The following is a 19598-nucleotide window of genomic DNA, read 5'->3' on the forward strand; positions in this document are numbered from 1 at the left end:
CTTCAGCAGAGGATGTGCAGGTTTGCAACCAGGGCTTCCATCGCTAGTGGTTAATGCTTTGGGGATTTTTGTTTTAATTGCTACTGGTTCTTGAACTGGCTTTAATCCCATTAGTTTGGGTATGCCTGCAGGAGCTATGCTCGCACCTCAGATTGCAAGAGAGACATAGCCTTAATGCTGGGAACTAGAGCCCTGCCAGCCAAACGCTGAGTTTTTGTTGTATCCTGTTTGGAAATAAGAAATTCTTTTGAGACCGATGCTTTTGCATGGAGGTTTTATTTTCTGAAGCTGCCAAAAGTATGGAGAGGTTTCTGCTTTGAGGAGTATGCAGCAGATGGAAAACGGCAGGGGATTATAGCAGCAACAAGACATTGCTGCGATTCAGCTCAGATCTGGCTTGCAAGGAAAATTTAGAAGGAGTGAAAGACAAGTGATGCAGCAATACGCAGTCCACTGCACTCCTGTGTCCTCCATCGAGGCTGACCGTAAACGCCATCCTTGCTAGTGGCTTTCTCTCTGAGTGAATCTCTCCATGCAGACGACTTGCTGAAAGCTTTCATCTTGCTCCACACAGAGCAAACCTCTTCTTTCATTTGCTTCTGGTCTGTTGCTGCTGGCTGTCGCCAGCACTTCAGAAGCTGATACCCTCGATGCCCATGCATCAACCTCTGCGGCTTCTGATGCGAAAGCCTGGGAGATGGGAGCAGAGCGTGAGAAAACTCTGGGACGTGTCTGGGGTGAGAGGACAAGTGTAACCCTGTGCTAGAAAACTGCAGGGAGCTCCTGGTCCTGCCCTCCTCTGCCACTCACCCCACTGCACAGCAGAGCCGGGGCAGACCTTCACTCATAAGGATGTGGTCACCGGGGTTTCTGTCCCCAACCTGGGCTTGACCCCGCAGGATGCGATGACACCGCGTGTATTTGTGGCGTGGTTCTCACCAGAATGCCAGACATGTCGCGTGGCAGCTGTATGGGGAGGCCAAGCCTTCCACCTACACAGCTCCTGCCACCCCTTTGATATGCAATCCTGACCCCACGGCGGGGGGTTGCCACCTGTCCCGGGGCGCTCCGGCCCAGCTTTAGCCCGGGCCGTGGCCCCGCTATGTCTCGGGAACGCCCGGAGATGGTGTCACAGCTGCACTGATGTCAGGGAGGGAAATTCCCTCTGCCTGGCAGGTCTGTCGCTCCCTCCCCGCAGGCAGCGGGAGTTTCCTGCAGGAGTTGCGGGTGTCCTGCCAGCTCTCCAGGACAGGGCAGGCTTTCCTGGGACCAGGGCACTGCAGGAGGGCAGTCTGCTTTTGACCTTGGTTCTGGTTTATCACTATAGTCACTGTGCTCTGTGCCTCACTTTCTTCACGTGTGCATGTATGCCATAAGGCTTGGGGTTGTTTTCTTTGCCGTGGTGTGCCAGGGAGGTGGAGCAAAATTCCAGTTTGGGGTGTTTGTGTCCAGGTGTTGATCTCAGACCTGTTTGCTTTTGCTCCCTCTTCATAGAGAGAAGAGCCCTGCTGTTTACTAACAGCTATGAGAAAACCCTCCAGTGTTCATATCTGCTCTTCACTGATGCCCTTACAGTTAGCTTTGCCTGACTCCTTCTCAGTGGTGAGAAAATGGAGACTCCATCTTCCAAAATGAATGTTCAGTTTCAACCCCGCTTTCCTTCTGGCTAGGTGAAAACAAGGGGCAAATCACTTCAGGGGTGGGGTAATCTCAGTGTGGTCCTCCGGGGTGGGTAATGTCTCCAGAAGAGAGGTGATATCCATAGCTGTGCTGAGGTTTTACCATCAGACTTTTGTTTCTCTCTAGCTCTGTGTAACAATTGATGGCCAACATGAGGACAGGGCAGAGCTCTGGGCGCATGGTATCACATGCAGACAGCAGTTTGAAGCTGATGTTTATTTTGTTAGCACTAATATCTTCAGATTTAGGTGGAGGAGGAGGAGGATGTGGGGAGTGGTACATTAAGACACCTTTGCCAGCTTCTTTTTGGATGTGCCTAGGGTTGTGCTGGACTGCTTGTTCACTGAGTTGTCACCAGTCTTGAGCCCGGACTTGGCCATCAGTGGCCAAGCATGTCCTGGACCGCAGACATTGCAGCTGCACAGCACTGCCCCGGAGCTGCTGCCAGGGCTTGGCCCCTCATGTCCCCACCAGCAGTTCTGGGCTGCCCATGCAGGGCAGTGCCATCATGGAGGGGCTGGAGTATCAGTACCCTTTTTTTGGTGGTTTGTGTTTGCACTAGGGATAAAAGGTGATGGGGGAATTGGGAAGATTGTGTGTAGAATTGCGGTAATTTTATTTCTTAATTTTTATTTTTTTTTTTTAAGTTTGCTATTCCCCTTCTCCCTTGTCTCTCAGTATGGACGGTAGGGGGGAAGGCTTGCATGGGCCAAAAGTCAGAAAGCTGACACTTCTGAAGCAGTGGGATCAGAGCTCCTGGATGGCTGGAGGCAAAACATGAATTGTTGTGGAAGCTTTTTCCACCATTGCAGCATTCGGGTAGATCCTGTGAGGGTCATAATCCTGTTGCTTCTTTCCTTTCATTGGAGTTACTGAAGAGTTGTCCTTCCTCTGTTTGCTTCTGTTCACGAAGCTCATAAAATCTGAATATCTTTGAGACCTTTAAACATATGTAATACTTAGTTTGAACTGGAAAACATGCTTAAAAGGGATGCTGACATTGTGTATTTCTGTTCCCTTGGATAGCTAAAGACATCTTATTGCTGGTGGGAGGGAATTATTTCCCTCTGTTCAACTTTTTCTAACAAAAAATCCCCAAATATCCCACAGACTTCTTGCTTTTAAAAGAAATTCATTTTAACTTAAAAAAAAAAACAAAACGACCACAACCACTCCCCTGGAAACCCCAAGCTGTGAACGAAACGTTTCATCCCCTGGTGTAAAGGGTGGGGCTGATTCCAGGCAAATCCTGAAGCCAGCAGTGGCAAAGGTGGCTCAGAGCAAAGCTAGCATCTCCCCTTCCCTGTCTTCCTTAGCTCCAAGCTCTTCAGTGGTCCGCAGACCCACAGATCAGGACCGGAGCTGCAGAGATGTCAGGAAACTGCCTCTCCCTTTCAGGGCTGGGACTAGCACACAACAGGCATCCTGGCACTGAGTTTGGGTGGCGGTGGGGAGACCATTATAAATCCCCAGCAGTCTCCTCCCGAGGATATAAATGTTTGCCTCTGCTAAAACATAATCTCGTGGTCGTTTCAATGACAGCTTAAATTGAAGCCGTAGAGACGGTGCACGGAGGGGTAATGGGAGAGTAGTCCACAGCTGTTTCTCTGGCTGTTTTTCCTCTCCCAGACGCGAAAGCAGCAGTGGCGGAGCGATGCCCTGCATTCTTGCCCACCTACACACATGCTTCCTCCGCATATCCCCGTGCCGCCTGCTTACCGCAAGCGCTAGAGGCTCGGCTGTAAATCCGCTAGCCAGACAGATCCCCGACACCCCGGCTTCCGCCCTGCTTCTGCAGGACACGTGCCTGCTGCCGTTAGATCAGCATCACCCTCCTTACCAGCAAGGAAACCTCCTAGGGGAAGGGTAGGGAGCACTGAGGATATCGCAAGCCCCTTTTTTCCCCTCTTGAGCAGACTACCTTTGAGATCAGCTGGTGTAAGGAGTTTCCCCTCTGCCTGCGCTCCCTGGCTGCCGTGATGAGGTTTGCTCATCCTTGTGTACCCGCTCAGATCCGCTCTGAAATCTTCAGCTCTCCAGTGTTTTGGGCTCCGTCTTCCAGTAGATTTTCTTTAAGGCAGTGCAAATGGGGTTGGCCAAATACCACTGATCCTTGAGAGCCTCCCAGCTATGTACGGGGTACTGGCAATACACACCCTGTGGCTTGTGTTTCCACTGTGGACTGTGCTATGCAAAAGAGCGCCTTGCAGCCCAGAGGAGTTTGACGCAGTCTAACTGCAATGGTAGACGTCTCTACCTAAAGCCATGATGAATCAACCCACAGCTAAATGTTGGCTTCGAGCTGGGGCGGGGGGAGGAAGGAAGCTGGGGTTGGGGGAGAGAAATCGGGAGACTTGCCGGCTTTTGCAGGTGGTTTTTGTGCACTGTCACCAGTGGCTTTTCAATGGCTTCATTTTCCAGATGGGAAAAACAGAAGAGAGACTTTCTGAGCTACTTCAGGACATGTCCAGATCTCTGTGGGAGGCTGAAAATGTCCAGCTCTCTGGGAAAAGCACCCAGGTGCTGAATGCACTGTCAAAACGAGCCAAACTGTGAGCCATTTGCATTTGCCCAGCCCCAGGCATGAGGGCTGATGAGGACCTTGGGCAGTTGGTGGCCCCTTTTGAAGTTTTTATGGAAATGTCCTTGCTAGACACCCACTCCCATCGGTTCCTTATGAGTGAGAAGAGAGCCCTGCCCCAAGCAACTACTTCTCATTACGATTATGTGGTGCTTCTTTTTTAAATTAATTATGGTTTTTTCAGGATAACTTACTCTTTTGGTGTGAATTGCGAGCTGGAGACTAACTGCCTCTTCTTGGCTGCGCTGCTGCTAGACGTGTTCAGCACTAAAAGCAGGAATCACAGGCTTGGTAGTTTGGGCTGTTGCAGACTTCTACTTAACGTGTCTGAGGTTCCAGGGAGTACTGTGCTGTGCAGAGTTATGGTAGTGTGAAACCAGGGGTCAGGTTCATCCTTGGAGGCAGAGGTAGCCCAGCAACATCAATTCCAAGAGCTGCCTGTTGTACTTCACAAAGCCCTTGGGATGCGTGACCTGGGCACACAGCATTATCTGGGCACGTGCCAGTTGAGGAGACTGGCCAAAACCAGGAGAGCAGGTCTGAGTCTCTGTGTGCGAATTGTCCAGCCTTCCACTACTCCCAGTGCATTGGCCCTGGCACCCAGGCCATGCTGGGGAAGACTCTTCTCTAGGTCCTGTGGAGAAAAAGGTAGACTAGGATTTCACGAGAACAGATGCTTTCACACAGCGTGACTTTTGCATGAGGCTTATTCCTTTTAGGCTGAAATCCGTCAGGAAAGACAAACTCTTCCAGGCTGTTGGGAGAGCACACAAAGTGCATGGCTGCTCTATCACGATGCCAGGCCTGCAGAGGTAACAGCTCGTCCCACCACAGGCGTGGTAGAAGAAACCCAGCAAGCTTCTGGTGTGTCTCTAAGAGCAAGCGCGAGGTCCCAGCAGCGTACCCACAGCACAGTCTGGTGCCTCCCCAGCCAGGCTGGTTATCCATACTCACACCCACGGGTCTGGGTTGCAACTGAGTCCTGGAGCAAGAGAACATGGACCCAAGCTCTTGCTCAAATGGCTTATGCAGGCAAAGGACTTGCCTGCTATGTTTTTGGTTAAGAGTGGATGTTCAAAGCCTAGACCAGAGCCAGGCTAGCGGTGTGGACCACTAGTTTGCCCTGGCCCCTGGCTCTCCTTGCCCATTACCAGGAGGTATTTGCCACCTCAGGAGAGGCGGCCGCACAGAGGTAAGCGCAGTCCTGACCTCGGCAGGAGAAAGGGATGGAGCTGTGTTGCAGCCACGCTCCCTGGGCTGCATGGTGTGTCCACAAGCCTTGGTGTGATTCCTTCTCTCATTTGGACATTTCCACGCTTCTTCCCCAACAATGCAGCCTATGAGGTTTGGTGTTTACTCCAGGGTTCAGCTGAAGAGAAGAAAGGTGTTTCTCATTACTGCTCCTCGATGGGGCTGGCAGAGGAAGCAGTGGCCAGCAGCAAGGGAGCCCTTAACTTCAGTTAATAAATACATCCTTCACTTCCAGCCTCTCTTCCTTGGCGAAGGCTGCTTATCGTAACGAAGGCTGCTTGGACTTGGCCAGGGATCAGCCCTGCGAGTTTACAGGATTCACAATTCACAGATGTTAGGAACTATCAGGCTGAGGGTGGGTGGAGAATGTCAAGTCTGAAATAGCTCCCCTGCCACCCTGGCACAGGCTGCAAAGAAAATGTTTCCACATGACATTCTTCGAACCAAAATTTCCTACAAGGAAAACATAGAGGGGAAAAATAAGAGGCAATCGCTGCTGTTTCAGAGGGCTCTTGGCTTTCGCTTGGGATGTTGGCATTTGTGCTGACACCAGCACAAAAGATGCACTGTAGGTCAGCTATAGGGCAGTCCCTTCCCCTCTCTTTGTATACACAAACGTATACGTCTGCTTGAAGATGCAATCCCACTGGTGCATAGATACACGGACGCTATTTTTTCCTGCTGGAATCCATTTTAATTTAGCTCCTGATTCATATTTCATTCATTCTCCAAAACCACAAAACCAGGATAGGTTTACAGCCTGTACTACTTGATGAGCTATGGAGGGGGAAAAACAGGGGAACAAACCAGGTTGCTTTCCTGAATGATTTTCTGTGTGAATTAAAAAAAAAGGGGGGAGGGGGTGGAATTAAAGTCTTCCTGCTTGCCTTTTATTTTCCTTCAGGAAAATCATAGAATCATTTAGGTTGGAAAAGACCTTTAAGATCATCAAATCAAATCTGCTTTTCATCCTTGGTAGTTTGTTTTGGTGGACTTCACTCTTGCTTCTTTAGGCTTTAGTGGTCTGAAAAATATGACTTTTATTTTCTTTTTTCTTACTTTTCTTTTCTTCTTGAGATATTTGAAACTATTGTTGTTTTTCATGAGAAAATGTATATATTATTTACAGAACACTAAAACAATGGCAGATTTCTATATCATCTCAATTCTTATTGAGAAAAAGGTGAAAAGATACAGAGGGAAATATTAACAATTACGTCTGATAGCTTTCTTGGGGGGAGGAAGGCAGGAAGGGGAGGTAGAGGAGCAAAAGTTCAGAGTTAATTTTAATTGAGGAATTTCCCCATATTTTGTCATTCAGCTTTTGAAACTGTGACCACAACAGACTGTTTGAGCTGTGGCCCGAGAGAGACTGAAAATTTCCCCAGGCAACTGTACGCAGGTATTAGCCGCAGAGTTGACAAGGAAAGCTTTTAAAGTACGATGAAATTCAGCACGGGCGCTGCACCCAGCGAGGAAACTCCGGCCATCTGGAGACGCGGATGACCAGCGGCCACAGCAGTTCACAAAATTGCAAGAGCTGCCAAAATTAAACTGTGAAGTCAGGCGGGAAGGCAACCAATGACCGACGAGATCAGAAGTTCAGAGATGCCCCAGATGAGCTCCCAACAAGTGTGGCCGACGTACACCAAAGTTTATTAAGGATGTTGAGAGGAGGGGAAAATATCCATGCAGAAGATGCCCAGCTGGCGAGGAGGGACTGGTGGTGATGCTCAGGTCACTTGATGAATCCCATTGGCCAAGTCCCTGGGAGATCCCACCCATTCGCAAGTGTAAAATAAATCTCTAAAGTTGTACCTCGTGTACCACTTGACCTTATTGCTTTTAGCCTGCTGGCTTTATTTCTATTTATTTGTTTTATTTTGGTTCGTACCCAAAGAGGGGCTCGAAGGAAATGAATTTTGAACCGGCACCTTTCACCACCTTGCAGTACTACCCCGATCCCTGCATCCAGCGGTGAGTCTATGAGTGTGACGTAACTCTCTCCTATCGCAGGTTTGATCTGAGTGTCTTGTGTAATTGTTAACTTTTCTGCTATCGTCCGGTGGCAGCTGGGCTGCACGCGGAAAAAATGTGCCGCTCTCTTCACGCTCAGTGGAGCTTATTATTATTTTTGGCTTTCTAACAGGTTACTGTTTAATTATAGGCATCCGTTTAAGATATGTCCCTTTTCCTCTTTGGCATTAGAGAAAAAAATATATGATAAATAACACGAAAGCTGATAGTATCTTTTCCTGTGTTTTGAGCAGAAGGTTACTCTGTGCTTTGGGCAGTGCAAGAACTACTTTAGCTTTCTATATCTATAGTGTGTTTATTTGCTCTTTTAACTGAAAAAGCTCCTGGAAAGAATATGAGCTTAACAATTAAGCTCTGAGATTTTGGAATTTAAAGGATAAATAAATTATTTACAAGATTCAAAGAAGAAAAAACTGTCTTCTAACAGAGAGCACTTTTCCAAGAATATTTTTTCATTCTGTCTAACAGCCAAGCTCAGAGCCTGACAACCACTCTTATTTTAGCTTTGTTGTTACGCTGAGTTTTATAACTTTCCAGCAGATAAAAGAGCATGCCCGCACGAGGTATCACAGTATCACATTGTCAGTTTGTTTGTTTCTCCCAATAGAAGATACTATATTTAAGCATGTAAATGACATGTAGATGGTATTTTTCCAGTCGTAAAGTTCGGCGAGGTGAAATCCTCGGAGCGCAGTCACTTGTCGAGCTACTTTAAGGCTAGTTTCTGGCTGCGTTTTGACAAAGCCCTGGCCGGTGTCTCACCAAGGCATTCGATCCCCAGAAGGGTTAACTATTAACTCTGCATCCTCGGCAGGGTGCTGGGGAAGGCTGCTTGTGTTGCATAGCTGTCCGCTGAAGAAAGGGCTTGGCCACCGTCACACAGCTCATGGCATTACACGCAGCTTTGTGATCTCTTCTTCCCTCCCTTTATGATCTGTTGCAATGTTTGTGGGGTGTTCTTTCCCCCCTTAATCTGCTGGGTGCTCGGTGCCACAGTCCTGGGGACCTGGCAGCGAGGAGGGGCTGCTTTTGGGGCCAGCAGAGGGGAAGGAGAGGAGGGGAGCTGGGAAATAGCGCACGGTCCTTGGCCGCGCTGCCGTGGCAGAGGAATGTGGAACGAAGCCGGGGGTATTGGTTTCCCAAGGCGAGACCTTCCACAACACCAGCCCTGGGGCTGGCCGGGCACAAGCAGCCCCGCTCCCCGGCGGGGATGTGCGTGCGTCCGGGAGAAGAGCAATACGAGAGCAGTGCCTACGTGGGAAGGTGGGTTCATATATGAATAAATAATACAATTGGAAAACATAAAGATGCACTGGGAGTGTAGCTGAGCTCTGGGACAACTTCCCAGTCCCTGTGAACTCCTTCCAGTCACATCCCACTCCGTGTCAAAGAACAGGTTCATAAAATTGGTGCTGTGACTCAGACAAAAAAAAAAAAAAAAAAAAAGGCTGCTGGAGCAGGAATTAAAGAAAAGAAATTCCCTTGGCTGCATTCTGAACTTGTAAAATGTACCTTTCTCCCCTTCAAAACTGCATCCTCCAGCAAGTCAGGCCTTTCTCCAGAAATGCTGCTCCTCACTGCATGCCTGGGCAGCGGGATGAGTTTTTAAGTGACCATTGTGGTGTGGGAAGCCTCAGGACAGCTTGGGACAGATAGAGTTTGTGACACCCCTCAGTCATAAAACCTGATCGAGACGTAGTTTAGAGTAATAACGTGTCTCAGCTGTTATGCATGTCTGTTTACATGAGCTGAGAGTGGCATTTGTCCAGTTATTAGTGGCAGTGCTCTGCCACAGGTCAAAATCAGCTGCAAGCTGCTCCCAGAGATACTTTTCTCACACTGAAGACATAGATGTTCTTCAGCTTTAAGCTCCGTCGGTTGTATATTCATGATGTGCTGGGTGACATTCGTCTGACTGATTTAACAAAATTGAATAGTTTCATAATTGCATTTATTTTACACAGTTTGAAACACTTTTGCTTTGATGTGGTCAAAGTGCTTTATTTAGCTAATACCAGTGTGCTTCTTTGCAACTTGAAAATTACATCTAGTAATAATCTAAACAGCAAACTGATGATGTTGAGCTGAGGCATGCTGGCAAGATAACAACAGTAAAAAGTTTGAAACCCTGTTAAAATGGGCTGGGGAGGGGCGGGGGGGAGTGTCACACAGATTTCCCGGTAGGTTAGCGTGGAGGGGGAAGCAGTTATAAATCCCAGTTAACTCTAAGATTTGTGGTTTAGATTTACCCTCTGCCGTTGCTTCATCTATTAATCTCTTTACTTTGGGGGTGTCCGGCAGGCAGGCAGCGTGAGAGCCAGCTAAAATATTTCCTCTGTCAAGAGGTGAACACCAATCACGCTTAGAAGCGTTAACTAATGTGCCATTATAATGCTTGTGTACTTACTGCCTGTCATTTCACAGCAGTGAAACTATGTGCTGCTGCTGCTATGGTATATCCAAACAACGCAGTAATTCAGTGCCACAGATGAGGGAAAAATATCTGGGTGCCCAGGTTGCCGGTGCCGTGTGTGATCTGTCTCTGTCTCTGAGTCTCTGTCTCACCAGCCCAGCTCTCTTGTTTAGCCTATTTATTTCTTTGTAAATGTGGGTATCAAAGCAAAGCACCCCCTGCATGACGCACAAATACAGATAACTCAGCTGGGATGCAGGACGGCAGTCTCCTCCTCCACAACCCCACTCGTCGCTGTGGGTACTGGAGTTCAGCGCTGGAGAGGCACCGAGCACTGCCAGGGACATACATCCCCGTGCAGAAGAGAAGGATGCAAATGTAGCATGTGAATGTCTGAAGTGAGGTTGGAAAGGTATATCCTGAGTGTGCTCATCTTTCTGCTTAAACAGAAAGAGCTAAGAGATGCTAGAATTCAGCTATAGTGGAGTTGAGCAAAAACCTCAAATTCTTTCTACTTCTGCTTCCCGTGTAAAGGGATTTGCATGAAATGCTTGAAATCGGTGATAAAGCAGGCTCTGTGCTCTGGCTTCTGGGCCAAGGAAGGTGCCGCTGCAAAATCAGAAGCACCTGCGTTGAAGTGCCAAGATGCTGACCCCCTTGAATTACTTGTTTGGATGGTACCGTGGGAGCTCATCCTGTGCTGCAGAAAAGCCAGGCTAGCTCTGAGTCATAAAATGAGCTAACTTTCTGAAACGGGCGGGATTTCCACCTTCCAAGAAGTGCCCACCTAGCTGCAGTTGAAAGCCACTAACGTAAGATGAAGAAGGCACTGTAATTATGATCAAAGTCCAGCTGTTGAGAGCTATGTAATTAGTCTCTCTCTCCAAAGCGGCTTTTTTTTCCAGCTAATGCCTGGTTGGGGGAGTGATGTTTACAGATAAGTTACTTGTGTTCTTGGAAATAATGGTCATTAGGCTGTGTTTGACTCAGGAGCTCTCTTCTTTTAGGGCTGTTGGGAATGCACCTGCTGGTGCACTGCACTGTGGTCCTGCCTGCTCTGCTCGCCCCTCTCCCCATGCACGGGCTAATTGGTGGCCTCGGTATTTTGCATCGCTGATGTTCACCGTGGCTCACTCCTCCCTTTTGAATGAAAGGCCTCTCAGACAAGCTGCTCTTTCCTCTTTCATTTCTAGCTTTGTATTCTCAGCATAATGTGATACGGGCCAGCCTCCCAAATCTCACTAATAACAGAGGCTTGAGGAACAACCCTGAAATCCTCTGGGCTCTGCAGCATCTGTGCTGGAAACCTTGTTTCTCAGACACAGGGAGTTACAAAAAAAAAAAAAAAATCAAACAAAGAAAATCCCAACCAGGTATATGTGTGTCAGGGAAATATCTATTTTTAGATGAGGGAAACTGTCAGAAATGAGTTGGGGCACGGAAAGGAGGGGAGGGTACGGGCCATGGCAGCATCATCTATTGGGTGCTGTATCTGGATGGATTTTGGTGAGCAGAGTCTAGTTCCAGCCAGCCAGAGCTCCTGGGTTCAAAGAGATCTTTGGTTGGGAGCATTGCATGTGTCGCTTCACCTTTCTTCATCGGTTCCCACACGTATCAAACAGGGCTGGTAAATGGACTGCCATTATCAGATAGGAGTCTCGCCAATATTAATGCTTGCAATGCAGCACAAAGGTGAAAAACTCACTGTACCCAGTGCTCATCGTTACTAATAGGCAGTAATGAAACAGCAAGTTTCCTCCCGTTGGGTTGGGAGGTGGCACATTGAGGCAAAACGTGCTAGCTACCCCTCCTGATCACAGGCAGCGGCGCGCTGTGCCCCTTCGGGGTCGTGAATCAACGGTGGCGTAAGCAGCTCTCCTTTCACTCGGGTATTAGCCGGGTGACATTGTGACAGAGTTTGGCTTAAGCTGTCACAGGGCAATGTCTTGCAGGAGTGCTTCATCCTGTGTGCAGGCTCTGCAGAATCCTTGCATTGGGGCAACAGCACCCTTCTTCTCTTTCCTCGTACTATGCTTTGCTGAAGAATAACTGAACTCCTGCTATGACAGGGTGGGCAAATCTCATCTGCCTTCACCTTTGAGATGGGAGCCCAAATTTGCTGTGCTGGCAGAAGGACCTGAAGCCAAGTAAGGAAAGCCACATGACTTGGTATAGATCTATTTGCAGAAACTGCCAGTGATACAGCAGGTACTTTCCAAAGACTCAGAGAGGGGCCAGAAAAGGTTCTGAGCAGCTTGTGGTGTGCTCGGAGCAGCCGGTGACTTCTGGAGGAGCAGAATTGGCAGGAAGGAAAGGTGAAGGGGAGCCGGGGAGGTGCTTTTTATTATTTTTTTTTATTATTATTATTGGCCTCAGTGAGCTCTCCTGTGAGGTGGTGGTCTCCTTCATGGCTGTGCTGTCACCCCTGGTAGAAAGCCGGTGGAGGCGGTCCCCAGCTGGAGCCAGGTGTACACAAGATGTCAGTGCGCTGAGCCGGGTGGCCTCATGTGCGAGAGGGCTTTGCAGAGCAGCTCTGCAGGGAGGACAACCTGTGGGCATAGGACCTCTCAGCTGCTCCCCGGCACCTCCCTAAGGATGTGTGCTGCTGGTGGCAAGCAGGGGAGGGTATTTATCTCATCTTTGAGGTCTGTTCTTTGGTGGATCTCCTGTTCTTATACTGCAGTCTCATCAGAAGATGGGATTAGAAGATAGGATCTTTGCAAAACACTGCTCAGGAGCAGCATGTTAAATCCTCTTTAGTTCTTTCATCCTGGCAGAGCCCCTGCAGTGTGCTCGTCCCAGCTGGACCTCTTTGCTCTGTGTCACAGAGATGTCCTTGTGCTGAGGATGTTGCAATCTTTTCACAGTCATTGCCAAACACAGCACTTTTCTGTTTTCCTCTTCAAAACTGTATAGACCCCTCAAGAGTGTTATAAGAAAACATTTGTCTGCTTAAAGGATTAAAGTGGAATGAATTTGACCGTTTTCTGGTTTTTCCCAGATCTCAAAGGACTGTAAGGAGAATATGTGAAGTTTTTCATGTGGTCCATTTTACTATGAGGAGAGAATACCTAACTCATAGGATTTTGCTCAACTTCCAAAAGTACTGAAGGAATTACAGAAGCAAGTTCTCAATGGCTCATCTGTTCAGAGATGTTTAGGGTGTTCATGGTACATGTTAAAGGTTAGAATCCCTTGCTGGTTTGTGTGGTACCTTCTGCTATAAGCTAACTTGCAATGGCTCCTCCCAACAAATACAAGGATTTCTGGCTTGATAGAAAGCATAAAGGCTCAGCTTCAATTATGGGAGGGGGGGAACCCAAAACCTCTGATGTCCAACAAGTGGCCAAAGGAGTATTAAATGCTTATAAAAAACCCACATCCATAGGTGTCACAAAGCATGGCAGAGGAAGGAGGGTCTTGGATGAGGAAGAAATCAAGGAAACCTGGCTTTTAGTTCGGTTCGTCCCTCTAATCTAGTCTTGCTCTTACATGAAAACCTTCGTGGGAACACGGACATTGTGGTGGGAGCCAGTGGTTATACTGGCATACAAATTTTGACTTCTCTTTGGTTTAAAATTTTGTAGCCCATGATCAAAACTGAAATAATCAGAAGGAAAATGTTTCACTCTAATAGATTTCTGAGGTCTGTTTGACTAGATCTGCTGATAATAGATAGATAATGACCTTCCATCTGCTTAGCTAGCTTCACAAAAACATCTGTATGTGTTCCTAGGGCTTACCTAGGAGTTTTTGGTGCCTGTTTGTAATCACTTACTACTGTCTAGCAGACCATCTCCCCACAGGATTTTGCTGCTGAGTCGTCTCCAATCGGGTGTTTGAATGCCACAGGTGGCCTGATGGGATAAATACTGATGCACGTAAGCAAGGGGAATTCAGTTACTGCACGGAGCTATAAAGAGAACAGCCACCTCCAAGAGTGAGAAGGGGGAAACCCTGCAGTAAGTGATCGGGGGTTCAGTAAGCTCTTTGCAACATAAAAATAAGCCTTCTTCCAAAACCTTACCCTGGGAGGGTCAATCCCTGTCTAGTTTAGTAACGATGATATGCACCTAAGTCAATACATGCTGAAAAAAATACACGGAGGGAAGCTTGCAGTGAGCTGGATGCTGTGAGCAGCAGCTGCTCAGCTGCGTATGGCCAGCAGTGTCTGCCTCTAAACTCAGAAACAGGAGTCAGAGCTGGTGGGGCAAAAGGGTGGGATTGCTGTGCTTGCTGTCAATGAGGTCTTTGAGGTGGCTGTGACAGCTGTGAAATCGCAGTTCAGCTAGCTCTGAGAGTTAACGTGGGCGTTAGGTGGTCAAATATTACAGGATTAAAAATCTTAACGTTAATCAACAAAATTCCTTTACACTCTCTTTCAAGTTTGGTTGTTCATATTTGTGAATTTTCCTTTTGACATATACAGGCTGGAAATGTCATTCCTGTTTTTGATGGAATGGGAGACTGATATATTCATGGCACTCCAGAGGCTGCTGCTTTGAGATAATCACCAGCAAAAATCATAAATCACATTAGGTGTGGCAATGTATTGATAAAATTATAGGGAGCCAAGCCTGTAATTTCTTAACACCAGGCATAGTTGCAAAAGTGAAGATCCTGTGAACACTCCAGGTAGCGTTCCCTTACACATCAGCACTGTTTCTGATAAACAGTTTGCTTGTTCCTGTCTTCCAGGACTATAATCTGCTCTTAATTCTTTGTCCTTCATCTGCCCTGTCTTGCAGGTGCTTTGTGACACAGAGAAAGGTTTTTTGCAAGAGCTCTTGCTTTAGAGAGAAGGATTCTCTGCCCTCAGGCTTAGCAATAGCTGGCCTGCCACAGAGTTGCTACATGCTGGAAAATGCAGCCAGCGTGGCGTTTAAGCAGAAGACTTCATTTTCCTACAGGACTATCACTGGTGACAGGTGTGGGGAATGGAGGTTATTGTTTGTCATCCAGAACACATCGGATTTAGCAGGTTGGCTGTGGGGGTGACAAGTGGGAGCTTCAACCAAATTCATATTACGGGACTCTGCACCTAACATCTGCTTTGCTGGCGGTTCTGTTTTGCATTTTAATTATTTACTGAAACACAGGATGCTGCTGTTTACAGTTTCCTGCTTCTAAAGAGTTCTGGGGACTTTCTGCATTGTCGTGATGATTTAGCTTATGTTTTTGTAAAATTCAACCTTCAAGAGAGAGTTTGAGAGAGGGACTTTGAACTGCTCAGGGGACTTATATGGAGAAAAGAATTTCTGTAACTAAAGACTGAAGCAGCTTTCGTAAGAGTAGGTGCCTTAGGGGAGCCAAGTCTTACCTGGCTCAACTCAAAATGTCATGAGTCTTTTGCAGCAGACAGTCTGAGACCTTCCTGTCCTAAAAAAGAATCACGTATTTCATGTTCTCCGTCTGGGGAAGCTGTCCCTCTCCTCTCTCACTATATTTACATGACTAAATGCCCTGCCGTGCCAGTATCCCTGAAAAACAGCATGGGCTGCATGACTTCTCTTGCTTTGCTTCCTCCTGGTGGGGTGGCCCTTCACCAGCCTCTCCCTGCCACCTCCTCATGGTGCCCAAATTTGGGGAATGCCTGTCCTGTATGACCCAGGACAGCAGCAACTCAGCACCTGCTGCTGGGCATGCCGGGCTGCCCGTTGCCTTTCCCGGGGTCGTAGCTGCAGCAGCCCAAACACTTGGGCTAAGAAACCCCACCAACTGCTGGGAAGACCCTGGCAGAGAGAGGATCTGGTTTCTTCGCATATCAAAAAGGTTCAAATCTCAGCAAATTTAAAAGAAACTGCGTTCTTGGCAGAGCATGTTAGCATCCCGGGGAACATGCCTTTAATGCTACTGGCCATGATGTGGCACAAGCAGGGAAAAAGCTGCTCGCGGGAAACCTGGGCCAGGCTTTAAACAGAGCTCAGGGCACGCTGCGGGGCTGCGACCGCGGCACGAGCAACCGGGGCTGCACGCACAGCCTGAAAAGCCCACGCTGTGTGCACCTCTGCCACGCTGCAGAGCCTGGCTATTCCCATCGGTTTGCTCCAGAAAAGCGCACTCAGGTCTCAGTGGATGCAATTGTAGCAGAGGTGGGAGGGAGTTGAATCCTGCGTCTCTGGTTTTGTATGTCTTTGGAGGGTTTTGGAGGTCATCGGTGCTTGGGAAAGGTTTGGAGGGGATTAAAACTTCCTTACCAGGGAGAAGAGAGGCAGAAGCCACTTTCTCTCTCCTGCTGGCTGGAAAACACCCCAGAAACGGTGTTTGGTGCAGGAGGGTGAGGACAGGTGGTCAATTTAGCCTATTGCCAAGACCAGATCTGAGAGCACAGCCCCCTGCGCCCCTCGGTCCCGATCCACCAGTCTACACCCAGCAACTTCCTCCTGGGGACATGAAGGGCAGTCAGACACCCAGAGCTTTGAGCTGGGCTTACCTGATTTTCCATGGTCTCATGCTGCAAAAGTCTCCTCTTTCTCCACCAAGGCTCCCAGCAGCAGGCTGAATGAGGCACGCTTTTCATGGGCAGGAGCGGCTGTATGCTGCACCCAGCGTTCGCGGCTTCTGTGGAGCTGCCTTGGAAGGCCTCCATGTAAATGAACCATGTCTAATAGTAGAGTCACTCTCTCAGTTCCCACGCACTATACTTCTATGTGTATCTCTCATTAAATAGAGAATACTGTGCCTGAAATGACCTATTATCTGCTTAACTGGGTGCTAGCTGTATGGAGCATGTACATCAGCAGCGTGAGTTCCTCAGATGATGCTTCATCCCTGCGCTCCCTGGGAGAAGCACGGAGCCCGATTTCATCTCTGCAGGCATTGAGCATCGCATGTGAGACATTGTTGGGTTCCGACTTGTCTTTTAAAAGAGGTACAAACTAATGTGGTGAGTTTTTCCCTCTTTTAACCCTGTTAGTCTTTGGGAGAAATACTGCTCTGGCTTCACTCCCTAGACTGTAACAGTTGCTCTTTGCACCACATAATCTCACTTTTATTCTATTAACAAGCAAGCCAGTCAGGAATCCAGAGATCTCCCTGGCAGCTACCCAGCACAGTGGGTGTCCCTGGTTTGGGGGACTGGCTGTGTTCACGGGGAGCCCTTGATCTGGGGGGTTTCTCTCAGGTTTGCTTGGCGATGTGCTGCCTGCAGCTGGCACTTGCTCTGATGGCGCGTGGTCCTTAGGAAGAGATGACCTCAGGACGTTTGGTGGCGGACTGGACTGTAGGAAGCTCAGCCTAGACCATGCCTATCTTGTCCACGCTACATAAAACGTGAGGTTGGGCTCGACAGTGCTCACAGTCATTTCCTCTCCAGATAGCCCAGAGCTCAGGCCAGGGCCACGTCTGAAAAACATGCTTGCGCGTAGATAAGGGATAATACACAAACCAGACCTTGAACCCAGGCCAGACCAGTGGGGTGGATGTAGCTGAGGTCTTTCCTTGCTGCTGTACCCTGGCTGCAAGCGGAACTTTTTGGTTGTGTGTGTGTTTGTTTTATTTTTCTCTAGCTCTGACCTCTTTCAGAACCTTGTAGTATCTAATGAGAGCCAGTTCCTGACACCCCGATGGCCTTTCTGAAGCTCTGATGCGCTTGGCTGAATTATTTTACCATCTGTAACAAATAAAGTAATTTCTCATTCTGTGTTGTGGTCTCTGTATGGGTGTGATGGAGGTAGACCAGTGAAACTTGAGAGATGCTGGTTGCACTCAATACTGCAGAATTTCAGCAGACAATAGTTAAAAGAGCCCCATTTCCTGTGGGAAATACTGAAAGCAAACCCCTTGTAAAAAATAGACAGCAATGAACTGCTGTAGGTATTGTTAATGGGTAAATGCTGTGCTCACAGGAAAAATACTGATGAGCAAAGCTCAACAGGGGGAATTTGATTCAGCAAGCCTCAGGAAGGTCAGAGTTCTGCCCATCGCCTCTTCAGAACTTTTCAATTTTCCTTATTACATACCTAAAATCACTACAGAACAGTAGTGCTGAAGGCCTGTAATAGCTGTATTCTGTCATGACTGTCATCTCTTGAAAATGACCTCACCCGCTTTCATTTCTGGGGCTGTTGGTTGCTTTTTTTTTTTTTAATATTCCCTGATGCTGCAGCAATCTGGATAACTGGCGAGGATGCAGTTAGCTGTTTTAGGCTGCTTTGGGCATTTAATACCTGCCTTTCTCCCCCTTCTCCTCCAGAAAAGATGAGAGGTCTCCCCTTGCTGTGCAGCAGAATGCAACAGCAGAGATTCTGTGTCTCCTTCTTCCCTGGTAGCTTGTGGACATGCCCCCAGGCACCTGCTGCAAACCGTTACTGATGGTGGATGAGTGGGTCATGGGGCGATTTGGGGTTAGGCAGTCCCCCCGGAGGCACAAACGATGGTCCCTGTTGTCTTTAACAGGGCCTGGGCAGCTGGCCTGTCTGGGCAGCAGAGGTTGGCATGTGGCAGCAGAGCTGGAGGCAGCACCGACCCAGCAGGAGACTTCTCAGCAGAGATCTGTGCTTATCCTCTCCTGCACCAAGGGGAGAAGGCATCACTCTTTGTCCTGCTGTCAAACTGTCGGGGCGGACTGGCTGCAAAAAGTCTTGTGTAAACTTTGAAAGGTAGACCCAAATGCATCTTCTCGGTTGGGTATCTAAAACTGAGCAAATGATGTCTATTACATAGACCAAAGGGATATTATTTTTTTTTAATGGACTTGAAAATGTTTTGTGGCTGCTGACCAGTTTGCCTGTAAAGTTTATCTTGCAATACTTATTTTTGGACTTGGCTTAAAAATACCTCAGAATTTTGAGGGCTGGGCCTGGATTTTCCACTCATGCTGCTTTTCAGAAGACTTTCTCACTTACTGCAGTAGAAGCTCTCACCTCTGCCCAGCACCTCTGACTCCTCCCTCTCCAGAATTGCACTGCTTTTAACCATCACTGCAAATAGATTTGGGAAAGGAATTGACTGGAAGAGTAAGTTACAAAATAATACGATTGCAACTGCTTTTTAATTGTTTTGGGGTTGAATGCTTTTTAAAAATGGATTGAGGTTTAAATTTTCTTTTACTATTTAAATTTGGAAAGTCTCAGGACCATGTTTCCCTGGAGGTGTACTGATGGTCAACGGGTCTCTTTGCGCTTTACAAAGTTGGTGGCACTGCTATACCTGAGGAACAGAAAGGCAAAGATGGACAGGTACTCCTGGGGCCCAGGGGCTGAGCTGGGTGTCCAGCTTGCTCCAGGCTTGTGCTCTAACTCTGGGCTTCCCACCACAGGTTGCTCAGGCTCCTGGGTGGTCTTCTGGAGGTTATGAGAGCTCTGTACCCCGGACTAGAACCCACCAGTTGCAATGGGCAAGTGGAGGAATTGCCGCGGCATTGCTTTTACCTTAGCCAGAGCTCCATCTCACTCAGCTCCTGCTGAGAAAGGGAGTGGGTGTCAGGGCTGAGCAGAAGGGGAGGGGATGTCCACGGCTGGGTGAGGAGGTAGTTTCCAAGGATGGGTGAGAAGGGGAGGGTGGAGAAGGGGGTGTCCAAGGTTGAGTGGGAGATAAGAGAGGTCTGGGAAAGTTCACAAGATGCTGAAGGAATCCTTGGAGGGAAAACAAAACAAAAAAAAAAATAGAGGTGACTTTACTCCAACAATTAGGGAA

The 19598-nt window shown here is 48.1% G+C and overlaps 1 protein-coding gene across 1 annotated transcript in view; it reads left to right on the forward strand.

Annotated features, from left to right (window-relative positions):
* Positions 1 to 7427: 7427 nt before the first annotated feature.
* Positions 7428 to 19598, forward strand: part of TP63 (tumor protein p63) — a 106465-nt gene continuing 94294 nt past the window's right edge. Inside the window, exon 1 of the mRNA XM_009883358.1 lies at positions 7428 to 7489. Within this exon, the coding sequence (XP_009881660.1) occupies positions 7428 to 7489 (62 nt within the window). The remainder of the gene's footprint in view (positions 7490 to 19598) is intronic.

Source organism: Charadrius vociferus, unplaced genomic scaffold (assembly GCF_000708025.1).
Source record: "Charadrius vociferus isolate BGI_N301 unplaced genomic scaffold, ASM70802v2 scaffold214, whole genome shotgun sequence".
NCBI lineage: Eukaryota > Metazoa > Chordata > Aves > Charadriiformes > Charadriidae > Charadrius > Charadrius vociferus.